The sequence below is a fragment of the Rhinatrema bivittatum genome, chromosome 5, assembly GCF_901001135.1.
Source record: "Rhinatrema bivittatum chromosome 5, aRhiBiv1.1, whole genome shotgun sequence".
Taxonomy (NCBI): domain Eukaryota; kingdom Metazoa; phylum Chordata; class Amphibia; order Gymnophiona; family Rhinatrematidae; genus Rhinatrema; species Rhinatrema bivittatum.
The window spans coordinates 310,282,434-310,305,476 of record NC_042619.1 but is presented as its reverse complement, the minus strand read 5'-3'; the positions used below and the strand labels follow the sequence as shown (position 1 = coordinate 310,305,476).

The window sequence follows — 23,043 nt, the reverse complement described above, 5'->3', positions numbered from 1 at the left end:
AAATAGAAGAAAAATTTAAGGATAACTACAAATGAAGGCTCAAGCCCTGGTTTTGAGTGATCTAAAAACTCAAGGGAGCAGGAGTAAATTGCTGGCTATAAAAAAAAAATGAAAAAACTTGAGGTGCAGAGGCAGTAGCTTTACTGATCAGCCAAAATGAGATCACGCTTTCTGCTGGTTAAACTGCAGCAGAATATAATTCACAACTGCCACAGCCACGTGAGCAGGGGATCATCGACCCGCAATTCACCGCTTCCACAGCGCGGTGATTCCATGGGACTGTAGTGCCCTTCTCCCTTTGCCGTTTAGGAGCAGGCACTTTGCTGTTAATATTAATTGTTGAATCTGATTAAGTGGCTTGGCTGTGCCCGTGCATTCTGCACATACCCACAAGTGCTTAGCCGCCATTTATTTAATAGACTACACCTGTTCCTGAGCTGTCAGACGGCGTCAGCGTTTCAGCAGAGCCCTATTTATAAAGGCTGAGCTGGTCATGCTTGAGGAATTAAGTCACAGCCTCGGAAGTGATTCTGAATAACCGCCCAGAACCACAATGCAGTTCTGGAAATCATAAATAGAGCCGCTGCGGCTCTGACTGCAGGTTAGCGTCATTTTTGTTTCTAAACAAGAGCTTAACGCCATGTTAATAACGTAGGTTTATAGCGCGCCTTTTGCCCTAGCCTCACTGCAATAGCTCAGAAATAAAATCTGGCCGTGTTAATCCCAGGGACAGCAGCCACGACGATTCATATTCTTGCTATTACCCACGTGCAGTGGAGTAAACCGAAGCGCAGGGAGATGAAAAGTGACTTGTCCCAGGGACAGAGCTGGGCCTGGCGACCACGGCCCAGGAGTGGGTTCATCTTTTAGTGATGGGGCAGAGTGTGGGGGAGGGGGCAGCTGTTCCCTCCTGCTCCAGCTCAGTCAGAACTGTGGCTGGGACCCAGCCCCATAAACATTCCTTTCACAGCTATCCGGGAGGGTGTGTGTGTATATGTGTGTGTTATAATGAAAAGAAGAAAATCACAAAGGAAGGCTATCATAGATCGCCTTCCTTTGTGCTTTTTGGGTCCTATGTGTGTGTTATATCCTCTCCAAACTACCCTAGCTCATTAAGATCAAACATCTGGGCTCTTTCCGCAGCCCTGTAATTCTGAGCCTGGAATTTGGAACGGGTTTCCATGGTAACCGGAAGCTGGCGCGTGGGGGGGGGAGCGGAGTGCCGCAGGCCCTGTCGGCGTGCGACGGCTGCAGGAATCCCCGTGCTGAATTTTCTTTCTCCAGTTACTGCTGCTGGAGAGGACAAGTGGCGCCACAGCAGGCCCCGATATAGAGGCACGGCAGTGGCAGCAATGCTCTAAGCACCTATAAAAACCTAACCTAAACTAGGCCTTCCTTTCCTTTTCCAGTTTCTAAATACACCTGGGGATATTTTGGGAAGGAATAATGGGTTATCCAGTATTGGCATTAATTGTGATAAGTTTTCGATGGACACTCTACAGTTAATATATTAATCTCAAATTTTATCAAGGGATGACTATCTCCATTAATTCCTCTATGTTTCACGGACAGCCATAAGGCATCTTCCAGCTCCCACTGAGGGCTACAGGATTGCTCTGTTTATACCTGGGTTTTAGATTCTGTCCTTAGTGCCAATCACTAACTGATGTCTATTGACAGGAATGGGAATAATTTTGCATGTTCAGGACTGCCAGTCTTCCTTTTAATTTCTTCCTATGTAATATTTTCTTGAAAATTCAGGAAACCCTATAATTCCTCATAAAATCTGCATTTTTTTTTTTGGAAGGGACAGAACAAGATAGCCTACCCTTGGCATTATTGACTTTGTGAAAGTACTGATTCTTCCAATCCATGAAATACTTTATCTAGTATAGCATTTTAGAACTTTTTAAAAGTTTCCTAGAAGTTCGTTCTGGGAAATTAACATCTAGTTTTTTTTATCAGTTGTATTCCCAAATATTTAATACTCATTCCATTGAAATGGAAAGTTCATGTGAATCCTTTGAACTTCTACCTCTTCCAAAGTCAAATAGGGCTGCCATTTCAGTACACCTTAAAATATGAAGCTTTACCAAATTCCCTTAATTTTTATCAGTAAATTCAACAATAAAATATAAGAGATTGCCAAGGTGGTATCATCTATTGATTTCTCTTCAGGTTTTCCTATCTTGATTTCTACAGTACTGAGATTTTTTATGTAACTTGGAAGGCAATGGCTACATCATTAAAGCAAAGATCAATGGGGACAGAGTGCACCCCTCTTGTTCCCCTTAAATTCTTTAGAGTACCCCCATTTACCTTCACCATCACCTGAGGATTGTCAGAGAGGACCTTGCAAAACAGGGAAACTGGGCATGCAAATGAAATTGAATATGATCAAGTGCAAAGTGGTACACTTAAGGAAGAGTATCCCAAATTATGGCTACACAATGCAAGGTTCCACATTAGGAGTCACCACTCAGGAAAAGGATCTAGGTATCATTGTTGATAATCCATTGAAATCTTTTGCTTAGTGTGCAGCAGCAGCCATGAAAGCAAATAGAATTCTAGGCATTATTAGGAAAGGAGTGGAGAATAAAACAGAGAATATCATAATGCCTTTGCATCGCTCCATGGTGCGACCTCATCTTAAAAAAGATGTAGCAGAATTAGAAAAGGTACAGAGAAGGGCAACCAAAATGATAAAGGGGATGGAATGATTCTCCAATGAGGAAAGGCTAAAGAGGTTAGGACTCTTCAACTTGGAGAAGAGAGGGATATGATTGGAGAAGAGAGGGATATGATTGGAGAAGAGAGGGATATGATTGAGGTCTATAAAATAATGAGTTGAGAGGAATGAGTAAAGGTTAATCGGTTGTTTAATGTTTCAGAAAATACAAAGACAAGGGGACACATAAGTTAATAGGTAATACATTTAAAACTAATAAAGACAATATTTTTTACACAATGCATAATTAAGCTCTAGAATTTGTTGCCATAGGATATTATTGTAGCTACATTTAAAAACGGTTTGGACAAGTTCCTGGAGGACAAGTCCATAAACCATTATTAAGGTGGAGTTGCAGAAATCCACTTCTTATTCCTGGGATAGCAGCATGGAATATATCTACCCTTTGGGATCCTGCCAGGTACTTGTGACCTGGATTGGCCATGGCCACTGTTGGAAACAGGATGCTGGGCTTGATGGACCTTTGGTCTGACCCAGTATGGCAAGTCTTATGTTCTTATCCAAATTCAGAAATTAGGATCCAGTCTTACTTTCCAAAGCACTAATTTACAAATGTCTAATCTGCTCTATTGAACCCTTTTTCAGCATTGAGAGAGAGGAACATAGTTGGTGTATTACTAATTTTGGCTACATGGAAAACATATATCATTTTCCAGATATGATTATATAACTACTTTCCAGGTACAAAGCCTTGTTTGGTCTCTCTGAACCAGGTCAGGTAGAATTTTGTTCAATTTTATGGCAAGACCTTTAACAAATAATTTGACATCTGAATTGAAGAAGGAAATAGATTTACATAAAGTATAATCCTTACCTAGTTTTGGTATTACAATAATACCTGCATTCATCGTGATTTCCAGCAATGTTACATCAGCTAAGAAATCATTAAACAGACTTGCCATATAGCAAGCAAATTCTTCACCAAATACTTGATAATACTTAGGAGTAAATCTGTTTAACCCAGGCAATTCATGTAAAGGTTTTCATTGTTCCTCCACTGTAAATGGTTGTAATTCTCTTGTTCTAGTCTGGGAAAGGTTATGCTTGATAATCTATTTGCAGTTGATATGTAGATAGTGTTTCCCTGAAGCATTTGGGATAGTCTTTCTAGGGAATGGTTTCATCTCTTTTCCATATTTAATAGAATCAATATTCCCTTTATTAATTTATCTAATTAACTTCAAAGCCAAAATTCTGTCTGCCTTGTTACCCTTTTCATAATATATTTGTTTTTACATCAGCAGATAATACTGGAATTTTTCCAGCAAAATTTTCTTGTTTCTTCCTAGCATAAGTCAACTCTCTTAAAATGTTTTTTTATTTGTATTTTGTTTTTGTATTTAGTTTCCATCTCTTTCATTTATTTGTTCAAGTTACTCTCTGTTGATAGTTTCTTATGCCTAGCAGAGTGTGTTGTGAAGTTATTCATTTAAATATATCCAATGACGTAGATTGTAAAGTAGTTTAACTAGTACTGAATGTAAAATATTCTCTGAATTTGTGCCTTATCTCATCTACTACTTTTAAATCTGAGAGTCTTCTGTGATTCAGTTTCCAGACGCAGCATCTCTCAGAATCCTGAGCGATATGAACATCCACCCTAAGAGATCCATGACCTGACTAAGTAATGGAGCCAATCTGTGCACTCTCCTCCAGCCCTTGCTTTCATGTATAATCTGTTCTGGTGTAGGCATCAAAGGGATGTGAATACAAAGTATAATCTTTAACTTTTGGAATAACCATTTTCCTTGCATCAAACAATCCAAACTCACTAGTATAGTTTTTTGTTTTTTTTTAAAAGCATCCTAACCTTCTTATCATGTCTGTTATCCAGTGTAGAATAATTCAAGTATGGTTGTAGAACAGTATTAAAATCACCTGCAAAAGTCAGCTGTCTGTACAAAGTGGGAAAACCTAATTAAAAACTGTCACCTATTCTTGTTTGGGAGTGGGGCATTGTGAGGGAGTTGATAAACAACTCCCTCAGTCTACCTTAAGAGACTGGCACATCTATTCCGCCCAGTGCTCCTTAAGGCTGAATCCCATAGGGAACCTTGGGTGAAGGGAGGGACTTTTTACTAGTCCTTAAAACCTGAGGGCCTGAGAAGGTTAGGGAGGCCCTGGGAAGCAGATGGAGTCCCAGATTATGCAAGAACCACGTATTTATAAGGTTGGTGAACTGCATGTATTTTGAAGTTGAGCTACATTAGCGTCTAGCCTGAAGTAAGGTGAATCGCACTGATTACTTGTATGAAAGATTGGGTGAATTTTGCCATAAGGGCCACCATGGGACTGTTTTGGTTTGTTTGCTGAAGAGCACTGCTGACTTCAAACTGAGGGCTGATGGCTATTTTGTGTTGAAACCATTCTTTCTTGCACAGTAAATAAAAAGCACTATAACACAGAGTGTCCAAGTGTCTTCCTCTGGCTGTGAACCAGCCACCAACTGCACACACCATATGGTGTCAGCAGTGGGATCACTTGCCTAAAGCGTGAAACACAACAAAGGACCTACAGCTGCAGCAAGATAGCAGAGGAAAAAAAAACATTTGCAGAGTTCCCCCCCCCCCCCCCACACTGCTTTCCTGGGGCCCTCCCAGATCCAACCCAGCTTGTGCACAGGCCAAGGGGGCTATAATCGAGGAGTAAGTAAGGGCCTGACAGGCCAGCAGATTTTTTTTTTTCTTCCGCTCTTCTATCCCCGGAGAGAGACGTAAAAACGAAATAGGTAATCCAAGTTCTTGCTACTGGTCAACAGCAGCTACAGAATGCCCTGCAAGCGCAAATTACCCAGCAGGAAGTGTTACAAGCACAGGGGAGGCGGCAGCATACCATGATTATGCAGATCGCCCAGGCAGTGCAAACTGCTGTGACCTGCCCACCATCGGTGTCGCCGATATTTCTGAAGATGATCCCTCGGGAGGACCCAGATGTGTTCTTGAAGAATTTTGAGCGCACCACAAGACTGGCAGGATGGCCAGATAGGCTACATATTTAGGAAATTTACTTACCAGACTGAGTCAAGAAGCCTATCAAACAAGCAACCCGGAGGGGACAGCCACGTATCCTGAAGTCAAGGCAGCAATCCTAGGGAGAACGGGGCTCACCTCAGAAGCTTACCACCACAAATTTTGTAGTGGAGTTCTACAGGCTGGAGAGAATCCTAGGAAATTATTTCACTGGCTTAAAGTTGCTGCCTGGAAGTGGCTGCACCCAGAGGGGAAAACCGGGGAGGAGGTTGAATTGAATTCTCCATAGATTTTACCCACGTTGAGTGCACTTAAAGTGGGTAAATGGCTTTTGAGAATTGCTAGAATGTCAGGTGGGCAGGTAATCAGATACTTTATGATAAGGGCAGGACAAGAGACACAGATACACTGACTGGGAGGAGGCAAAAGACACATTCGGGCAGATACAGTAAGGACGCGTAAGAAACAATACGGCAGTGCTGGGCGCCCGCTCGTTTGCCGCGCGCATATTTTGGTTCACATACCGCTCGATTCAGTATTCAAATTAGACGCAAATCCAAGCGGCGTCCAAAGCACGTCAATGAAGCGGTAGACGCTCGCTATCCATTTTACTGTATAGAGCGGTATGCAGCGCCTATACAGTATCCAGGGTGCACTGGTACCTGTCCTTTGAAATGTCATTACAAATGTCATTTGAAATGTCATTCCACCAGGTAAGTGGATGGTTCTTTTCTACAGACCCCGCTGCCTTGAGCGCCTGGCCGGACGTCCAAGGTCGCGGCTTGGACGTCCGGCCGGGCGTTCAAGGCAGCGGGAAGGTCCATGAACGGACGCCGCGACTTCAGACGTCCGAGGTTGTGGCATCCGTTCATGGACCTTCCCGCTGCCTCCGATCATGGACACCGCGACCTTGGATGTCTGAGGTCGTGGCTTGGACGTCCAGCCGGGCGCTCAAGGCTCTAGAATGGAAGTAACAGCTGTTTACAGAGTCAGTCTTTGTCCTCTTCACCCCATTTATCACCTCGGTCAGCTGAGTCACGTCATGGCTGGCGAAAGAGATCGATGTTATTCCACTCTCCACCACTCCATTTGCAGCTGTGGAGAAGGGATTGCTGCGCCTCCAACTCTGATTCTATGCCTGCGGTGACAGGGCAAGCCTGCCCAGATGGGGCCTTCCCAGCTGACCTTGCCCGCCCGGCACTAGAGTGAAAGGAACATGTTTTAAATGACTTTTGTGCAGAGAAGGTTGAAGGAGGGATATCCAGAGGGGGCGAAGATACAGCTCAAGGCAGCGGGAAGCTGACTGAACACCACACTAACGCCAGGGTCAGGGTAGGCAGTAAATATGCAGGTTAAAGACGCGGCAAATAAGCTGGTTAAAAAGGCGATAATCTGGGCGCACGTTACTGTATCGGAGGGAATAGCTAAATCGATCATTAACATATCATATACATACGGCGGGCGGAGACGGATACATGTCCATTTCGGCAAGCGGTAAGGACGCGTAAAACCGGATACTGAATCGCGGGTTCACCTTAAGTGTCCAAAGCGGGTTAGAAACAGGGTAACCGCGGCCGCGCTTTACTGTATCGGCCCGATTGTGAGGTGAGCAGGTGCTTCCATAGTACAGCAGGAAAAGGAGTGGGGTGAACTGAGGTACCACTTTATCTAGTTTCAATCTATAGCTAGTTTACCTATAGCTTATTCATTTTCATGCTTTCCTGGTAACCTTTGTTGATAGCTTTATGCTGTAGAAATAGTTGGTATTTTCTTAGTATTTATGATTTTATGTTTTTATTCCTACTTGATTTTTATGCTCTCTTAACGGCTTTATATTTATGTAATTATGTTTTAAGTATTATCCTTTGATGTTATTATTCATTTTACTATTTTCTTAAACTTTAACATTTTGAATTGTAATCTTATTATTTTATATTCTTATTGTGCGAATTGTAAACCGTTTTGTGATGGTGTCTCCAAACGACAGTATAGAAAAACGGTTAATAAATAAATACTACTTTCCCGCTCTGGCAGTGGCGTAGCCAGAATTGATTTTTTGGGTGGGCACAAGGTTAACATAGGTGGGCACAAGGCATGCAGGTCTACTAGTTGTTTTCTTACTGATAAATAATGCCATATACTGCACCCTAGAATGGCTTTCTAAGTAGTTTGCAACAGCCATTATGTGTCATGTATGAAACTTTAAAATAATTTACTTCAATTATTTCAAGTATAGAAAACAATCAAATCCAATCATATAATAAAACAAAAATTAATGTATTCTTTCATGAACCATCTTTGCAGAAACCCAGAAATCTTCATAAATACAATAAAATATAATTAATCATCAGAACAGGTGCAGCGCAGAGCTAGGGCAATTCACATTACAAGTAACATGAAAAAAAAAATTCAAATTCTGGTGTAATCTCAGCAAAAAATAACCCTCCACTGCTATTTTGTGAAGTAACAAACTCTTGCAAAGAGGCATCTGGAACCTTGCCAAACAATCACAGCACTGACTCTCAGGATTCAAACAGCAACCTTATGAAAAAGCAGCAATGCAAATACTACACCAGGCCCTAGAACATTAATACATCACCTACGGGAATAACAGAACAGGCTGGACTACTACTACAGAGAAACTATATGCTAGAAATACTCATTTCTGTCACAAACAGGCAAAACTGAGACCGACCCTTACCTAATATAGAAATAAGAGACTATAAATTAGAAACAGAAACATGTAGATAAAGCCAAAATAGAAAGCCTGAGAAACTAAAATGTCTGAACAGTGGAATACTTAAGAAAGAGCAAAATACAAAAATATAAGAATGCACATTCCCAAAGATGACATTTAAATTGCTATATGCCAAAAAGACTCTCTACAAAAATTACATGCAGTGATAACAGCGAAATATAAATCTCTCAAAAAACTGCTGTAGCATCACAATTTTCACCCAGCTGGGTGGAAGAAACGCTGGGTGGAAGAAACGCAACATCGGCAGACGCCGCCATCCCATGCCGTCCCTAGCACCATCTATTTCGGCCCCCGACGAAGGCACGAGCCGAAACACGGATCCAGTGTCGGGCTTTTTCTATGCTAGCCTCATCTGAAAAACATGGCGTTTCTTCACTTAAGTTAAGTTCATGTCAATGTGACTTACTATATCTTTACCACCAATAAGTGACAATTTTTATTCTCACGGAAGCATAAAAAACACGGAAGCATAAAAAAATATATAGAGCTGTGACCTATGATTATAAACGTGGGCAAATACAATTTATGCTAACTTAGCATTACTAATTATGCCGGTTTATGAGGTCTGGTATTTCAAAAAAAATTTCTCTCACTTGAGGTGACTCAGAATTCTTGTTGTTAAAATTGTGATGCTACAGCAGTTTTTTGAGAGATATTTAAATTGCTAACATCTCTCTCTCTCTCTCTCTCTCTCTCTCTATATATATATTTTTTTACCTTTGTTGTCTGATCTTTGTATTTTTCTAATCAGTTGGTCCTGGTCTCTCTTTCCCATTTTTTCCCTTGTCGCTCATTTCCTAATTCCTCTTCAGTGTCTTTTCTACTACTGTCTTCTTCCCTTCCACACACACACACATATATACATAAATGCTTTCTCTCACAGACTCCCTCACACACTCAGGCTCTCACTCTCATATGCTCTCCCCCCCCCCCCCCCAAGCTCACATTCTCTGCAGACACACATACAAGCTCTCACTTTCTCACCCCTCCCCAGGCTTATATTCTTATGCACACACAGACACACATCCAGGCACCCATTCTCATCCACACACACAAACCCATTCTCCCCCACACATACACACATTTAAGGTCCCATTCTCACCCACACATACACACTTTCAAACACCCATTCTTACCCACATATTCAAGCTTCCATTCTCACCCACACACACAAACCCAGGCTCCCATTCTCACCCATATATATACACATTCAAGCTTCCATCCTCACCCATATATACACACATTCAAGCTTCCAACCTCACCCACATATTCAAGCTTCCATTATCACCCACACACATTCAAGACTCCATTCTCACTCCCATACACACCCAGGGTCCGATTTTCACCCACACACACACAACAAGGCTCCCATTCTCATCCTCACATACACATTCAAGCCTGTGCACAGTTTCCGCTTCCTCCCCCCAGAGCAGGAAGATCAGCTGGCCTCTCCTGCTGCCACTGGCCTCCTGCTATCTTCGGGCCGTATGGCCGACCGATCTTCCTGTTTGGGGGGGGGGGGGGAGGAGAGCGGAAGCGCCGCGCACAGTTTCCGCTTCCTCCCCCCAGAGCAGGAAGATCAGCTGGCCTCTCCTGCTATCTTCGAGCCATACGGCCGACCGATCTTCCTGCTGGGGGGGGGGGAGCGGAAGCTGTGCGCAGCGCTTCCGCTCTTCTCCCCCCCCCCCAAACAGGAAGATCGGTCGGCCGTACGCAGGAGGCCAGTGGCAGCAGGAGAGGCCAGCTGATCTTCCTGCTCTGGGGGGAGGAAGCGGAAACTGTGCGCGGCGCTTCCGCTCTCCTCCCCCCCCCCCCCCCAAACAGGAAGATCAGTCGGCCATATGGTTGTAGGACCGCTTCCCCACGTGTGCCGTGATGGCGTGCCAAGCATGGGTTCTCCTCTTCACTGTCGCGGGGATGGGATCCCGCGACAGCCTTGCAGTTCTGGTGTCAGTTGGGTGGGCCTGGGTCTAAATTGGGTGGGCAGCTGCCCACCCAGGCCCACCCGTGGCTACGCCACTGCGCTCTGGTGTGGTAATTAGCATAAGTTACTATTTCTACACATTTCTGGGTGTGTTTTCCAACAATTCTTCTCTTATAAATGAGCTGATCTGTCTAGAGAATGCCTTGCTGCTCCTGTAGTTTGTCCATTGTTTCCTGTGGAACCCGGATGCAAGATATTTGAGAGAATATTTAAACAGGCAGTGAGATGACTGAAGTGTGGGTATTTTGGCTTCTTGCTCTGTGCATATCCTTTGCCCTTTTTGGGGTCCATGCAATAACGTGTGGGTTAAAACTGTGCTGAAATTAATTGCATAGTTTCTTAATGCACAGGTAAGCTTAATGGTATGATAATGCATTGGGAGTTAAAAAAGTGTGCCGAATGAAAATGTGCACACAAACTCGAGTTAAATGTGCACTCAGCATAGGCTACTGAATGCTCATTTTAAACTTGGGAGAGCAGGGGGATCTCTAGGATGTGATTTATGATCACAAAACTCATGTTTCCAACATAAAGCCTTGAGTCTCAGAGCCTTCTCGTCAGCTGGTCCAGCGTTGTGGAACTCCATCCCTCCTGATTTGAGACAGGAGCCATGCGCTCTAACATTTAAGAAAAGACTTAAAACTTGGCTTTTTAAAAAAGCATTTCCAAGCCTTGAATAAAACCCTTACTCATCTTCATAAACTTGTTTACAATAACTGGATCTAACCAAGAATCCACCTACCATAAACTTATACTCATCTTTACCTGCTGAGGACTATCGTCTTTACCTGCTGAGTATTATCATATCATTACCTTGCACTACTGTGTCTTATTTATTTATTCTCTTGGTTACTCACTACCGTTTCATTTTATTATCATATCTTTCCAGGCACTACTGTGTCTTATTTATTCCCTTGATCACTTATTTTACCGTCTCTTATTTATGTACCATCACATGTATCCACATAGGCTTATTTATTTACTCTACTATACTATTTCATTAATTGGAAGAAATGTATATATTGCATTGTTCAATTTTCCCCCTATTCCAGCTCCAAGTTAATTTTCCCTGTTTTATTGTAACTTTCTCACACACGGTATTGATACACTGTATTTAAAGTTTCACAGTTTATTGGGAATATACGTTACGCTATGCTTTACACACATTGTTAATTGTAAACCGGGTTGATGTGATATCTGTCATGAAACTCGGTATAACAAAAATAATAAATAAATAAAATAAAAATGTTTTGTGTGCATAAAACATGATTTATGTGCACAAAAATCCTTTCAGTGCAGAAACCATTTCTTGTGTGCACAGAAAACATACTTTGTGTGCACATACTTTGTGTGTTTTCTGTGTATAAATCCCGACTCCAGGTCCTGATGTTGAAATTTCAGTTTCTGCCCATAGACTGACAAGTTCTGGAAACCGTACTCCACCTCTGACCAGCAGTAACATTTCCAGTGCTAAGAAAACCTGCGTACCTCTCTGTATTAGGAGTAATCGTTAATGCTTCAATTTGCATGTGATTTCCATGTGAGGGCACTAAGCAGGATGCAGAGTTCTATCTGCACATTTATTTTTGTGAACAAACATCCTTGCTGCCTTGGGAGTCACATTTGCCCAGAACTATGTGCAAAACTGTGTATTCTGCTGAATGCACTTTATTGCATTGGCCTTTTTCATAGGGGCCTGGCCTCAGAGGGGTGACTTTGCATGTCGTAAAAGGGATAATGAGACTTATGTATAGTTTAACAAGGGTGATACTGAATTCCACAACTTACGGGCCGATACAGTACAGTGCGCTCCGACAAGCGCACTGTTAACCCGCCATTGGACGCGCGTTTTTGACGCGCTAGCGTTACCCCTTATTCAGTAAGGGGCCAAAAACACGCGTCCAACCCCCCCGAACCTAATAGCACCCGCACCCGCACCCGCACCCGCACCCGCACCCGCACAATTCAGAAAACAAAATGTGCAGCCAAGCCGCACATTTTGCTTTCAGAAATTAGCGCCTACCCAAAGGTAGGCGCTAATTTCTTTGGGCACCGGGAAAGTGCACAGAAAAGCAGTAAAAACTGCTTTTCTGGGCACCCTCCGACTTAATATTATGGCGATATTAAGTTGGAGGCCCCGAAAGTTTCAGAAAGTAAAAAAAAAAAAAAAAAAAAGTGAAGTCAGCCTGCGGATGTCGGGTCGAAAATCGGATGCTCAATTTTGCCGGCGTACGGTTTCCGAGCCCGTAGCTGTCAGCGAGCTCAAGAACCGACGCCGGCAAAATTGAGCTTCGGCTGTCAAACCCGCTGACAGCCGCTGCTCCGGTCCAAAAGGAGGCACTAGGGACGCGCTAGTGTCCCTAGTGCCTCCTTTTGCCTGTTTTTACTGCCGGGCCTCATCTGAATAGAGAATCGCGCGCACAGGAGAGTGGCCTGTTTGCCCACTCTCCCGCGGACTTTACTGTATCGGCCCGTTAGAGAGCCCTATCCAAAATCCCTCATTATCCGCTTATTAATGGTGTTTTTGCTGCTATTTGGCTTCCCAAATAGTGAGGGGGTTTTTTTTAACAAAGGACAGAAAATACAATATTTGGTTGAATGACCCGAAAAGCTATTTGCCCAGTCCTCCTATCCTGCCTCTAATGGATAAATCGATCCCTCTGTGGTATGGACAGAGTAAGACGTAATTATGTGGACACAGTAACAGATATCATGCGATTGTCCTCACAGTAACACAGTAGATGACCAATTGACCCATCTAGTCTGCCTGTTTTGTTTTTATTTTTTTTTTTTTCAGATCTCTTGGCTAAGATCAAAAGCAAAGTATGTGATGAGAATAGTCCCTTCTTGGCCTTTTTGCTGACACTGAGAACCTGTACAATACTACAAGTGCTGACGAGGGGAGGGAAATGGAGGATTAACACCCTGCCAGTTGGGGCCACAAATACATTTGTGCACTGGCTAAATCGGGAGAATTAACCTCCTGTTAAAAAAAACAAAAAACAACTCAGACATTCTCCGATGTGGCCGGGGTAACAGATACTCTGTTATGTGAACAGGGTAACACACATCCCCAAGCATTTCTATCCTCGTTCTCACTGTAGGGAATAAAGAATATTCTATCTCACCGCATCACAAGGTACAGGGAATAAATACCATCCCCAGGAACCTTGCTTCCATTTTTCTCGGTGTATCATTTCTAGCCTACCTCACGGAATGGAACTGAACAATGGGGTTGGAGAAGCTGCCAAGGTGGCAGTCACAGAGCCTGGAGGTGGGAAGCCCAATCATTGGGCAGCAGTGACATCTAGAAGCCAGACTCGAGGGAAAAGGAAGGGGCTACTGAGCAAGCCACAATCTCTGGCCCCTGGCTAGGGACCGGGACTGTGATGGTTGGGCTTGAAAGCAGTGGGGAGAGCGGTAAAAATGAGGGCATATCCCTGGTATAGAGTTGTAACCCAATGGAGGCGTGTTCTGATTGAGCTGAAAGCCCAGATTAAGCAGGAGGAATTTGCTGGGCTTAAAAGTAGCTATAAAGCTACCCTCAGGTATATATATAGCACTCATCTCGCAATATTGTGATGCAATAGGAAATTCAGCTCTGCATTTATAATTAGGCAAACAAAATAATCCTTGCTTGCTAAAAAAAGAATGAAATAATATTCATTCACTATAATAGAGACACTATCGGGAAACAGTCAGCCTCTCTCCTCTCCTCATTGGGAGACAGTCAGCCTCTTCCCTTTCCTCATTGTAAGAGAGATGCTGTCATTGGGAAACAGTCATTTTCTCCCCTCTCCTTGTGGTAAGACTCCGTTATCGGGAGACAATCACCCGCTTCTCGCTGTGAAAGGGACACTCTCCTTGGGAGATTATGACTCTTTCTGCTTGCTGAGAGATATTCGCCTCTCCTCACTGTGAGAGAGACACTCTCATTGTGAGAGACACTCTCATCGGGAGATAGTCCCCCTCTCACCTTGCTGTGACACTCTCTTAGGGAGTCATCCTTTCCTCACTGTGAGAGAGACACTCTCATCGGGAGATAGTCCCCCTCTCACCTTGCTGTGACACTCTCTTAGGGAGTCATCCTCTCCTCACTGTGAGAGTCACTCTCATAGAGAGATAGTCCCCCTCTCACCTTGCTGTGACACTCTCTTAGGGAGTCATCCTCTCCTCACTGTGAAAGAGACACTCTCATAGGGAGATAGTCCCCCTCTCACCTTGCTGTGACACTCTCTTAGGGAGTGATCCTCTCCTCACTGTGAGAGAGACACTCTCATCTGGCGATAGTCCCCCTCTCACCTTGCTGTGACACTCTCTTAGGGACTCATCCTCTTCTCACTGTGAGAGAGACACTCATCTGGCGATAGTCCCCCTCTCACCTTGCTGTGACACTCTCTTAGGGAGTCACTCTCTCCTCCCTGTGAGAGACACACTCTCATCGGGAGACAGTCCCCCTCTCACCTTGCTGTGACACTCTCTTAGGGAGTCATCCTCTCCTCACTGTGAGAGAGACACTCTCATAGGGAGATAGTCCCCCCTCACCTTGCTGTGACACTCTCTTAGGGACTCATCCTCTCCTCACTGTGAGAGAGACACTCTCATCTGGCGATAGTCCCCCTCTCACCTTGCTGTGACACTCTCTTAGGGAGTCTTCCTCTCCTCCCTGTGAGAGACACACTCTCATCAGGAGACAGTCCCCCTCTCACCTTGCTGTGACACTCTCTTAGGGAGTCATCCTCTCCTCATTGTGAGAGAGACACTCTCATCGGGAGACAGTCCCCCTCTCACCTCTCCTTATTGTCAGAAACCACATCATTAGGAGACAGTCACAATCTTGCCTCTTCTCAATGTGAGACAGCCCCCTGGGGAGACAGTAACCATCTCTCTTCCCTTCACTGTGAGTGGTTAGAGCAATGGGCCGAGGCCCAGGGAAATCAGTGTTCAAATCCCATTTTCCCCACTGACACTCTGTGTGACCTTAGGCAGGTCACTTTATCTCTCCTTGCTTTGGGTACCCACTTAGACTGTAAACTCTTTGGAGAAAAGACTTCTTGTACCTGAATTCTAATAATGCTGAAAACCATCCTGAGTATTATTTGTAAAGGTGGGCAAGAAATTGAAAACATTTATTTCCCTCGCTGTAAAAGACATTCTTATAGCTAGATAGTCATCCTGTCACCTCCCCTCACTGACAGAAAAAACCTTATAAGCAGACAGTCACCTTCTCATCTCCCCTTACTGACAGAGACAACCTCATAGGCAGACAGTCACCCCGTTGCCAGGGCCGGTGCGTCCATTAGGCAAACTTTGGCGGTCGCCTAGGGCGCTGAGCCGTAGGGGGCACCGAAGAGCAGCCAAGAGGTGCCACAAACGGGGCCTACCCCGCTCGCGGCAAAGAGAAAAAGAGACAGTCGGCGCCGAAACAGGTGGGGTGGGGGGGACGACTGGGAACGGCAGCACAAGGGTCGCCTAGGGCACCCAATACCCTTGCACCGGCCCTGCTCATTGCCTCCTCTCACTCTGAGACAGCATCATAGGAAAACAGTCACCCTCTCTCCTTCTGTCATTGTGAGAGAAAACCCTCACAGGGAGAAAGCCATTATCTCACCGCTCCCCACTGACAGAGACAACCTTTTAGGGAGTCTCCCCCTCACTGTGAGACAGACAGCATAGTGGTTAGAGCCATAGCTTGAGAGCCTGGGAAATCAGGGTTCATATCCCACCTTCCCCACTGACACGCCATGTGACCTTCAGCACACGACTTTATCGCCCCTTTTCCTCAGGTACCTGCTTAGGCCCCGATGTAATAAGGTAAATGTTAATACAAGCTTGTGCACACAACTCTACTCCTGATTTAACAAGGAGTTTAGTGTACAATGTGTGCACCAACCTGAGTTAAAAATATGCACACAAATTAGCCCTCTTCCATGTAATTACATAAGTTGTGCTCAAAGTATGCTCTTTGCACAAAAATCACAAGTACAGGACTGCGGGACCATGAACTCTAGCTTCAGCCCCAGCAACTTTACTCCAACTCTGACCAGGAGTTAAATTTCCAGTGTTAAAAAGTGCACCTCTGTGCATTGTGCAATAATAGCCAAGGCCCTGATTAATAAGGGTTTATGTGCATTAACCATGATTTATGCAGAAAAGATGGCTTATGTGTATAAGTCATGTTTTATGTGCTCTATGTCTGTCTTTCTGCTCACATTTTTGGGTTTGTGTACTTTTATCTCCTAACACATCAGCATACCATTACCTTACTGCATCAGGCGTGAACTCTTTTTTTTTTTATTAAAGAAAATGTGATGTTCTGGACACATTTGTTTACTCATGTCTTATTATAGCAGGCACTCAGATTGTAAGCTCTTTGGAAAAGGGACTTATTGCATCTGAATTCTACTAATGCTGTATACTGCCTTGAGAATCATTTGGAAAAATCCAAAAATTATTACAGGGAGACAGTAACCCTGTCACCTCCCCTCACTGTGAGGAAGACACTCTCATAGGGAGTCATCCTCTCTATTCACATCACTGTGAGAGACACTCTCATAGCGAGACAGTCACCCTCTCTTCTGACTGTGAGAGAAACCCCTCTTAGGGAGACATCCTCCTAACCATCACCTAGTGATCATCAGCACAGCCTCTCTCATAACCAACACAGCAAGAGGAGGCTTGTGGAGTGACTCATTACTGACACAGCTAAAGGAGGGATGACAGCAGGGAGAGAGCTGTGGGGGCTTCTCTGTCTCAGAGCTGGATTTGGGGGTAGAGATCTCCCTAAGTGACACAGTGGAGGGACTGATGGAACACCCTGCAGGTACTAAGAAAGAAGCACTTACCAGCTGCTGAATGCTGATGATCTCCATGCTGTCCCCGAGCCCCCGTCTGCTCCAGAGTCCTGTCTGGTTACAAGTGCTGGGAGCTGTCGCTCTTTAAACTCTTTTATTGCAGTGTGGCACTCTCCCCCGGGGGGTCCTGTCTCTGCCCGTGCATGTGCCTGGGCTAGAGTCCAGGCCTGTGGTGTGCTCACCAGGCAGAGACTCCGGAGGCTTGGGGATAGCTGGCATACTTCAGCACTCTGCAAGACACAGTGTCGGAGTCACTGTTATAAATACTCAGTGTTCCAAGTCACTCCATGCACCTGCCCACTCAGCTATAGGAGTGTGCTGTGCCCTGAGGCAAGTCCTGCCAAGGGTCAGGTCCCCCTATAGCACTCAGTTTCTGAAGAAAGATTTTAGGCCAATCCTGGTTTTCTGGCATCCTCCTCTGGTTCATCGTAGTGCCTGTAGTGATGAAGTCAAATAGATGATGGACCTCAAATCCCATAATACAATGAGATGTATGCTAAGAGATCAGGAATAAACTATAATTACCTATCAGTTTCTAAGCGAATGACAGTGTGTGTGCACTGGGGACAGGGGTGTTGCATGTGGGAGGTGAATGGGGAAGAGGGTCTATGCAGGAAAGATTTCAAAGGGGCATGGGATAAACACTGTGGATCCCTAAAGGCTAGAGGATGGGAATGAAGAAAAGAGTGCATGGTGTAACTTCATGGTGCAGCAGTTACTACCTTTAACCAATAAGCCTTCATACTGTTGATGCAACTCCTTCATTGCTCTCTGCTTTTATGGCAGGGGGAAAAGAGGAAAAAGGGAATTAGATTCAGACAGCAACCAACAAGGACATTGGATTTTACGGTCTGGGAAAACAAATAAGCATGGGGGTAACTTGCTGGTGTGGTGATTACTACCCTTAACCAATAAGCCTGATACATTGGATGCAACTCCAACATTGCTCTCTGCTTCAATGGCACGGGGTAACGGGGAATTGGACTTGCACAGCAACCGAGAAGGGCCCCTGACTTTGATGGTTGGGGAAACCAAGAAAGGGGGTGATTTGTATGGCGCAGCAGATGCTACCATAAGCTTGCTGAGCAGACTGGATGGACCTTTTCTGCCATCATTTTCTATGTTAAGTGTCAGAGTGTGTCTCGCTCTCTCGGTATATATAAATTGTATATATATATATATATATATATATATATATATATATCCAATCCATATATTTATTTATTTATTTATTTATTTTATTTATTTATTTTATTTTATTTATTTATTTAGCATTTTTCTATACCGGCATTCATGATAAAATCACATCATGCTGGTTTACAGTTAACAGGGGGTGTAAAATGAAATTGAAACTATAACACGTGAAAAGAAACGCTCATGCACATTTGTGTCTGTGCATGAGCAATGTATTTGTAAGTGAAACATGGTTCATGTTAGGGTCTTGGTTGCTTTCCAAGAGTGCAGTTTTGATGAGCGCTTCCCATTTTCCCCAAAGCTAAGTGGAAAAATGAAATTTATATGATAATGCTAAGAATAATTTTGAAAATAGTCTTCTCTTATTTGTTGAAAATTAAGTGTAATTTGATGCTAGCAGGGCTTTCCACCAGACCCTCTTTGGTCAAAGTCCCCAGTATAACTAGATTCAGTGTGGACAGTTTAGCCTCCTTAGAGCAGGCTGTATCCTCATTAGTTGACCTTGGATATACATCAACAGATGCAGTCAAGTAAGGTCTCCCTGACTTCCCAGATGGAGAAAGTGGGGATGCTGGAACAACATTCACCTAGATGTCCTCTACCTAGAAGGGACTGGTACAGAACAGGTCAGTTTTACATCAGAATGTGGAGAATTGGGGAAATTATGCAAGACATTTCAACATGTTTTGAACGTTCCAAACTTTCCTGCCAATCTTTCAACTGACCTGTATAGGAAATGCCTCTTGGAGGTGTTGAAGGTCCTGACTGAAGACCTACCACCTATCAGCAGGGTTTCCTTTTCACTACCTGGACAGGTGAATACCCCAAGAAGAAGATCACCGCGGAGAGGGACTCTATGTATTTCCTCAAGATAGGGACTCCATCATTAGACGGCTTTTCTGTAAAGGGAGAGCTTTACTGTATGACCAAAAAGACTGGATGTTTCCAGATATTTCCCGATCAACACAAAGAGCATAGAAAAAATGTTTTGCAATGCACCAGGAGCTGAGGCACTCCATGCTTTTCTTGTAGTCCAATTTTCTTGTAAATGTATCTTATTTATTTATTTATACTTGATTATTCACTGATCATTCATATACCTTGATGGATTACATTTAAAAGAAATATAATACAAATCTTCATTTTACAAATTGATTTTTGGGCCATCACAACAGATTATTTCTGGATTAAAAAAGGCTGGGTTCATCTAATTAATGAGGGTAATAGACCTTGATAAGTTGTAAAGCGAGGCCAGTTAAAGAGAAACTGATGTTCTCTTTTATAATGTTTTTACCTTTTTGCTTTGCTATACCCTACATCCTAGAGATTTTTCCTTCCACCTCTCCCTTTAATTTTGGGCTACCAAAAAATACAACGCTCTTTTCTTAATTTGCTGCATGTTTCACTTTCTGTGCAAGAAATATTTGTAATTATGTTTCAATTTCACAAGAATAAAATAAAAAATAAATGTTAAGTGTAATTATTTGTTTCAGTATACACTGGTGTTATATGATTATATTTTTAATATCTATATTATGTGTTTGATCAGTGTCTGCCTCATAACTTAAGCTTTCTTTCCCCTCTCTCAGGGGCTCTTTTTATCCCTCCTCATTCCTCTCCCTCTGCTGCCGAGGAATTTGTATTTCCTCTGACCTCAGTTCTTGTTGAATAAAAGTGAGAATTTAACAGGAGCAGGAGGGGAAAGAAAGTGGGGAGGGAGCGAGGGAAGTTGGGTTTGAAAGCATTCCATCGGGAGACAGAACTATGTAAGGAACTCTGTAATGGTGACAGCAGATATTCTGGGTTAGGAAAACAAGGGGCCAGGTGGTTGTAAATAACTGGAGCAGATTGTGTGTCATTTATTCTCCGCCTCCCATGTTGTTTATCTTTCCTGGCCATACCCGCTCCTCCCCACTCCGAGAGAAACACTTCAAGGTTAAATCAAGGTTAAATCTGCAGTGCAGGACTTTAAGACTCCTCAGGGACAGTTTGGATGAGCTAATGTACTGCAAAGCATGCTACTCTCATCACCACTTTTTCCAATGGTAATGGCCCATATGGCTCAGGAAGTTGTTATTATAAGAACATACGCAACACCTATAATGTAAACAGCACTAGACAAAGTAAATGCCTTCATCAGAACAGGCTCACAATGAATACTAACATAAATCTTGCAGGTAGAAGAGATTAGGGGATTAAGAGATATAAGGATGGGATATTGGCTATAATGTTGTGGTATGGAGGAAGTCAAGGATTCCATAGAGACGAGGGAGATGTCTCGCAGGCAGAACTTAAGGGCAGAGGGAAGGAGGCCATATTATAATGTGAGAATTTCCAAGTCAATGCTTGCAGGTGAGAGTAAGATGCAGAGGTAAATGGGAGCAGGAGAGAATCCAGTGCTGAGGTGTGAGGAGACATCTCACCAGCTGGTATAGAGGCATCAGCTCTCCCGATTAGCTGCACAGGAACCCTCTTGGTGGCTGATCTGCTGTTTTTGAACCAGAAGGTTGCTAGATCTATTCCTGCCTAAGACATTTCCTCACAGTGAAGCATTGTTATGAATTTGAATTTCGGGAACTAAGACTTTACTTGTGTGTTGTAATTCAGCAAGTAAGTTTAACTAAGACAGACACCTCAAGTCTCATCTTTGCGACATATCTGAAGATTCTTAAATACAGAGTGCCCAGAACCTACTGGACTGAACAGGAGATTTTGGGCTACATCATGGACTGAGCAAGAGGTTCAGCTTCCATCCACTCCTCTTCCTGCTGTGCTTCCATTCTAAACTGTGAAGAATATGTCTGATTAAGACAACCAAAAATACCCAGATGCCTCTGCTGTACTGTGGCCTGTCAGAGGTGAATGAACTCTGAGTGCCTTTCTAAGCATGACTTGCAGAATCTCCCTGAGATCGACCTACTGGCAGGCTCTATAATTACAGGCCAGGAAGGCATCAATGACAATATCTGCACCACAATACAGGGAAACTTGTTTTGCAGGAAACCAGGATGCAGGCTTTTGTCTTACAAATGCATAATTTCAACGGACAGAAACCAGTTGAAAAGAAGATCCTGTGAGGTGACAGTTTTAATTAAATCCTGGTGCCAAGAACGGAATTCAGGCCTAACTCCTATTGAAGCCACAGACTTGCGATTTGTTTACACAACAAAGAATATCAAGAGAAGAACAGAAGAACACAGTGCATCAAAGCCAGGGTGATAAAGGAACTTTTTATGGTGGGAGGGTGTGTCAGGGAAGACAGGTGGAGAGTATGATTTTTACAAATGAATGAAGGGTGACCTCACAAGCATTTTCTATGCATACTAGGTTATCATGACAACAGCATCATGTGTTTGTGGGCGGTTACACCTTTCTGGAAGTTTCGGCAATACTGTATGTTTTAATTATAAAAGAAGGTTCTCTTCCTGTATGGGATGAGATGCTAGTTATTACAGATAGAGGGCATATCGCATCTCACAGGAACACTTGGTAAAGCCAAATAAATTTCAATTTGTACTATTGTACTGAGTTTGAGTGTTCTTGTTGCCCTGGCTTTGAGTCCAGAAATTATAGACAACTGGAAGCAGGTCCACCACAAGCACTGGGAGCTCAGAACTATCACATATTCCCCCATCCCCAAGGGTCCATGCTTCTGTTATTGCTTTTCAGCCAAAGTACAAAATATGAGAGAGGCAGGATACAGGGGAGGGAAGATGGAAATTTGGTTGAGAGAAAAGAGTGGGGAGAAGGGAGAGACATGGATGGGGCAGGTGAGGCAATGAGAGAGATGGCCAGCCAGACGAGGCAGGCAGAAAGATGATATAAAAGATTGAAGATGGAGGCGCACTAGGTGGAGCAACAGATAAATGGAGGATGAAGATAGGTGGGAGTAATGCTAACCTTCCCATTTCCCACCCCCGAGGGTGGGAAATGGGAAGGTTAGCAAAATCGTGATTCATGAAGACTCAGCACTTTGAGAGCACTATATGTTTCCCAGGATTGGGAAACATATAGCCAAACATATTGCCAAAATGAATTATGTATGAGATGGATTTGCATACCCTAGGCCATCAATGTACGCAAATCTATCTCATCCATATTTATTATGCTATAGGATCTTGCCGCATAAGAACATGGTCTGACCCATGCTGGGTCAGACCAGCATCTTGTCTCTGTAAGTGACCAATCCAGGTTTTTATATTGTTTGTTTTTTTTACTGTATCCAGCTTATTGTAATGAGATCCATTCCATGTTGCTCGCTCCCAGAAGTAAAACAGTGGTAAAATTCAACTACCTCACTAATAATTATTAATGGATCTATCTTCCAGAAACTTTGGGGTAGATTTTATAATTTTGCGCGAGCGCGAACAAATGTACACTGGATTTTATAAGATACGCGTCCACCTGGCCAAACTAATTTGGCAGTGAAGTAATAATGAGAGATTTCAATTACCCCAATATTGACTGCGTAAATGTAACATCAGGACATGCTAGAAATGTAAAGTTCCTGGATGGAATAAACGATTGTTTCATGG

General features: G+C 43.5%; 1 protein-coding gene across 1 annotated transcript in view; it reads right to left on the bottom strand.

The window, feature by feature from the left end:
* Window positions 1-17,456, bottom strand: part of ANKRD23 (ankyrin repeat domain 23) — a 46,283-nt gene extending 28,827 nt beyond the window's left edge. The window contains exon 1 of the mRNA XM_029604305.1: window positions 17,306-17,456. Coding sequence (XP_029460165.1) covers window positions 17,306-17,332 — 27 coding nt within the window. The 5' untranslated portion in view covers window positions 17,333-17,456. The remainder of the gene's footprint in view (window positions 1-17,305) is intronic.
* Window positions 17,457-23,043: the final 5,587 nt, after the last annotated feature.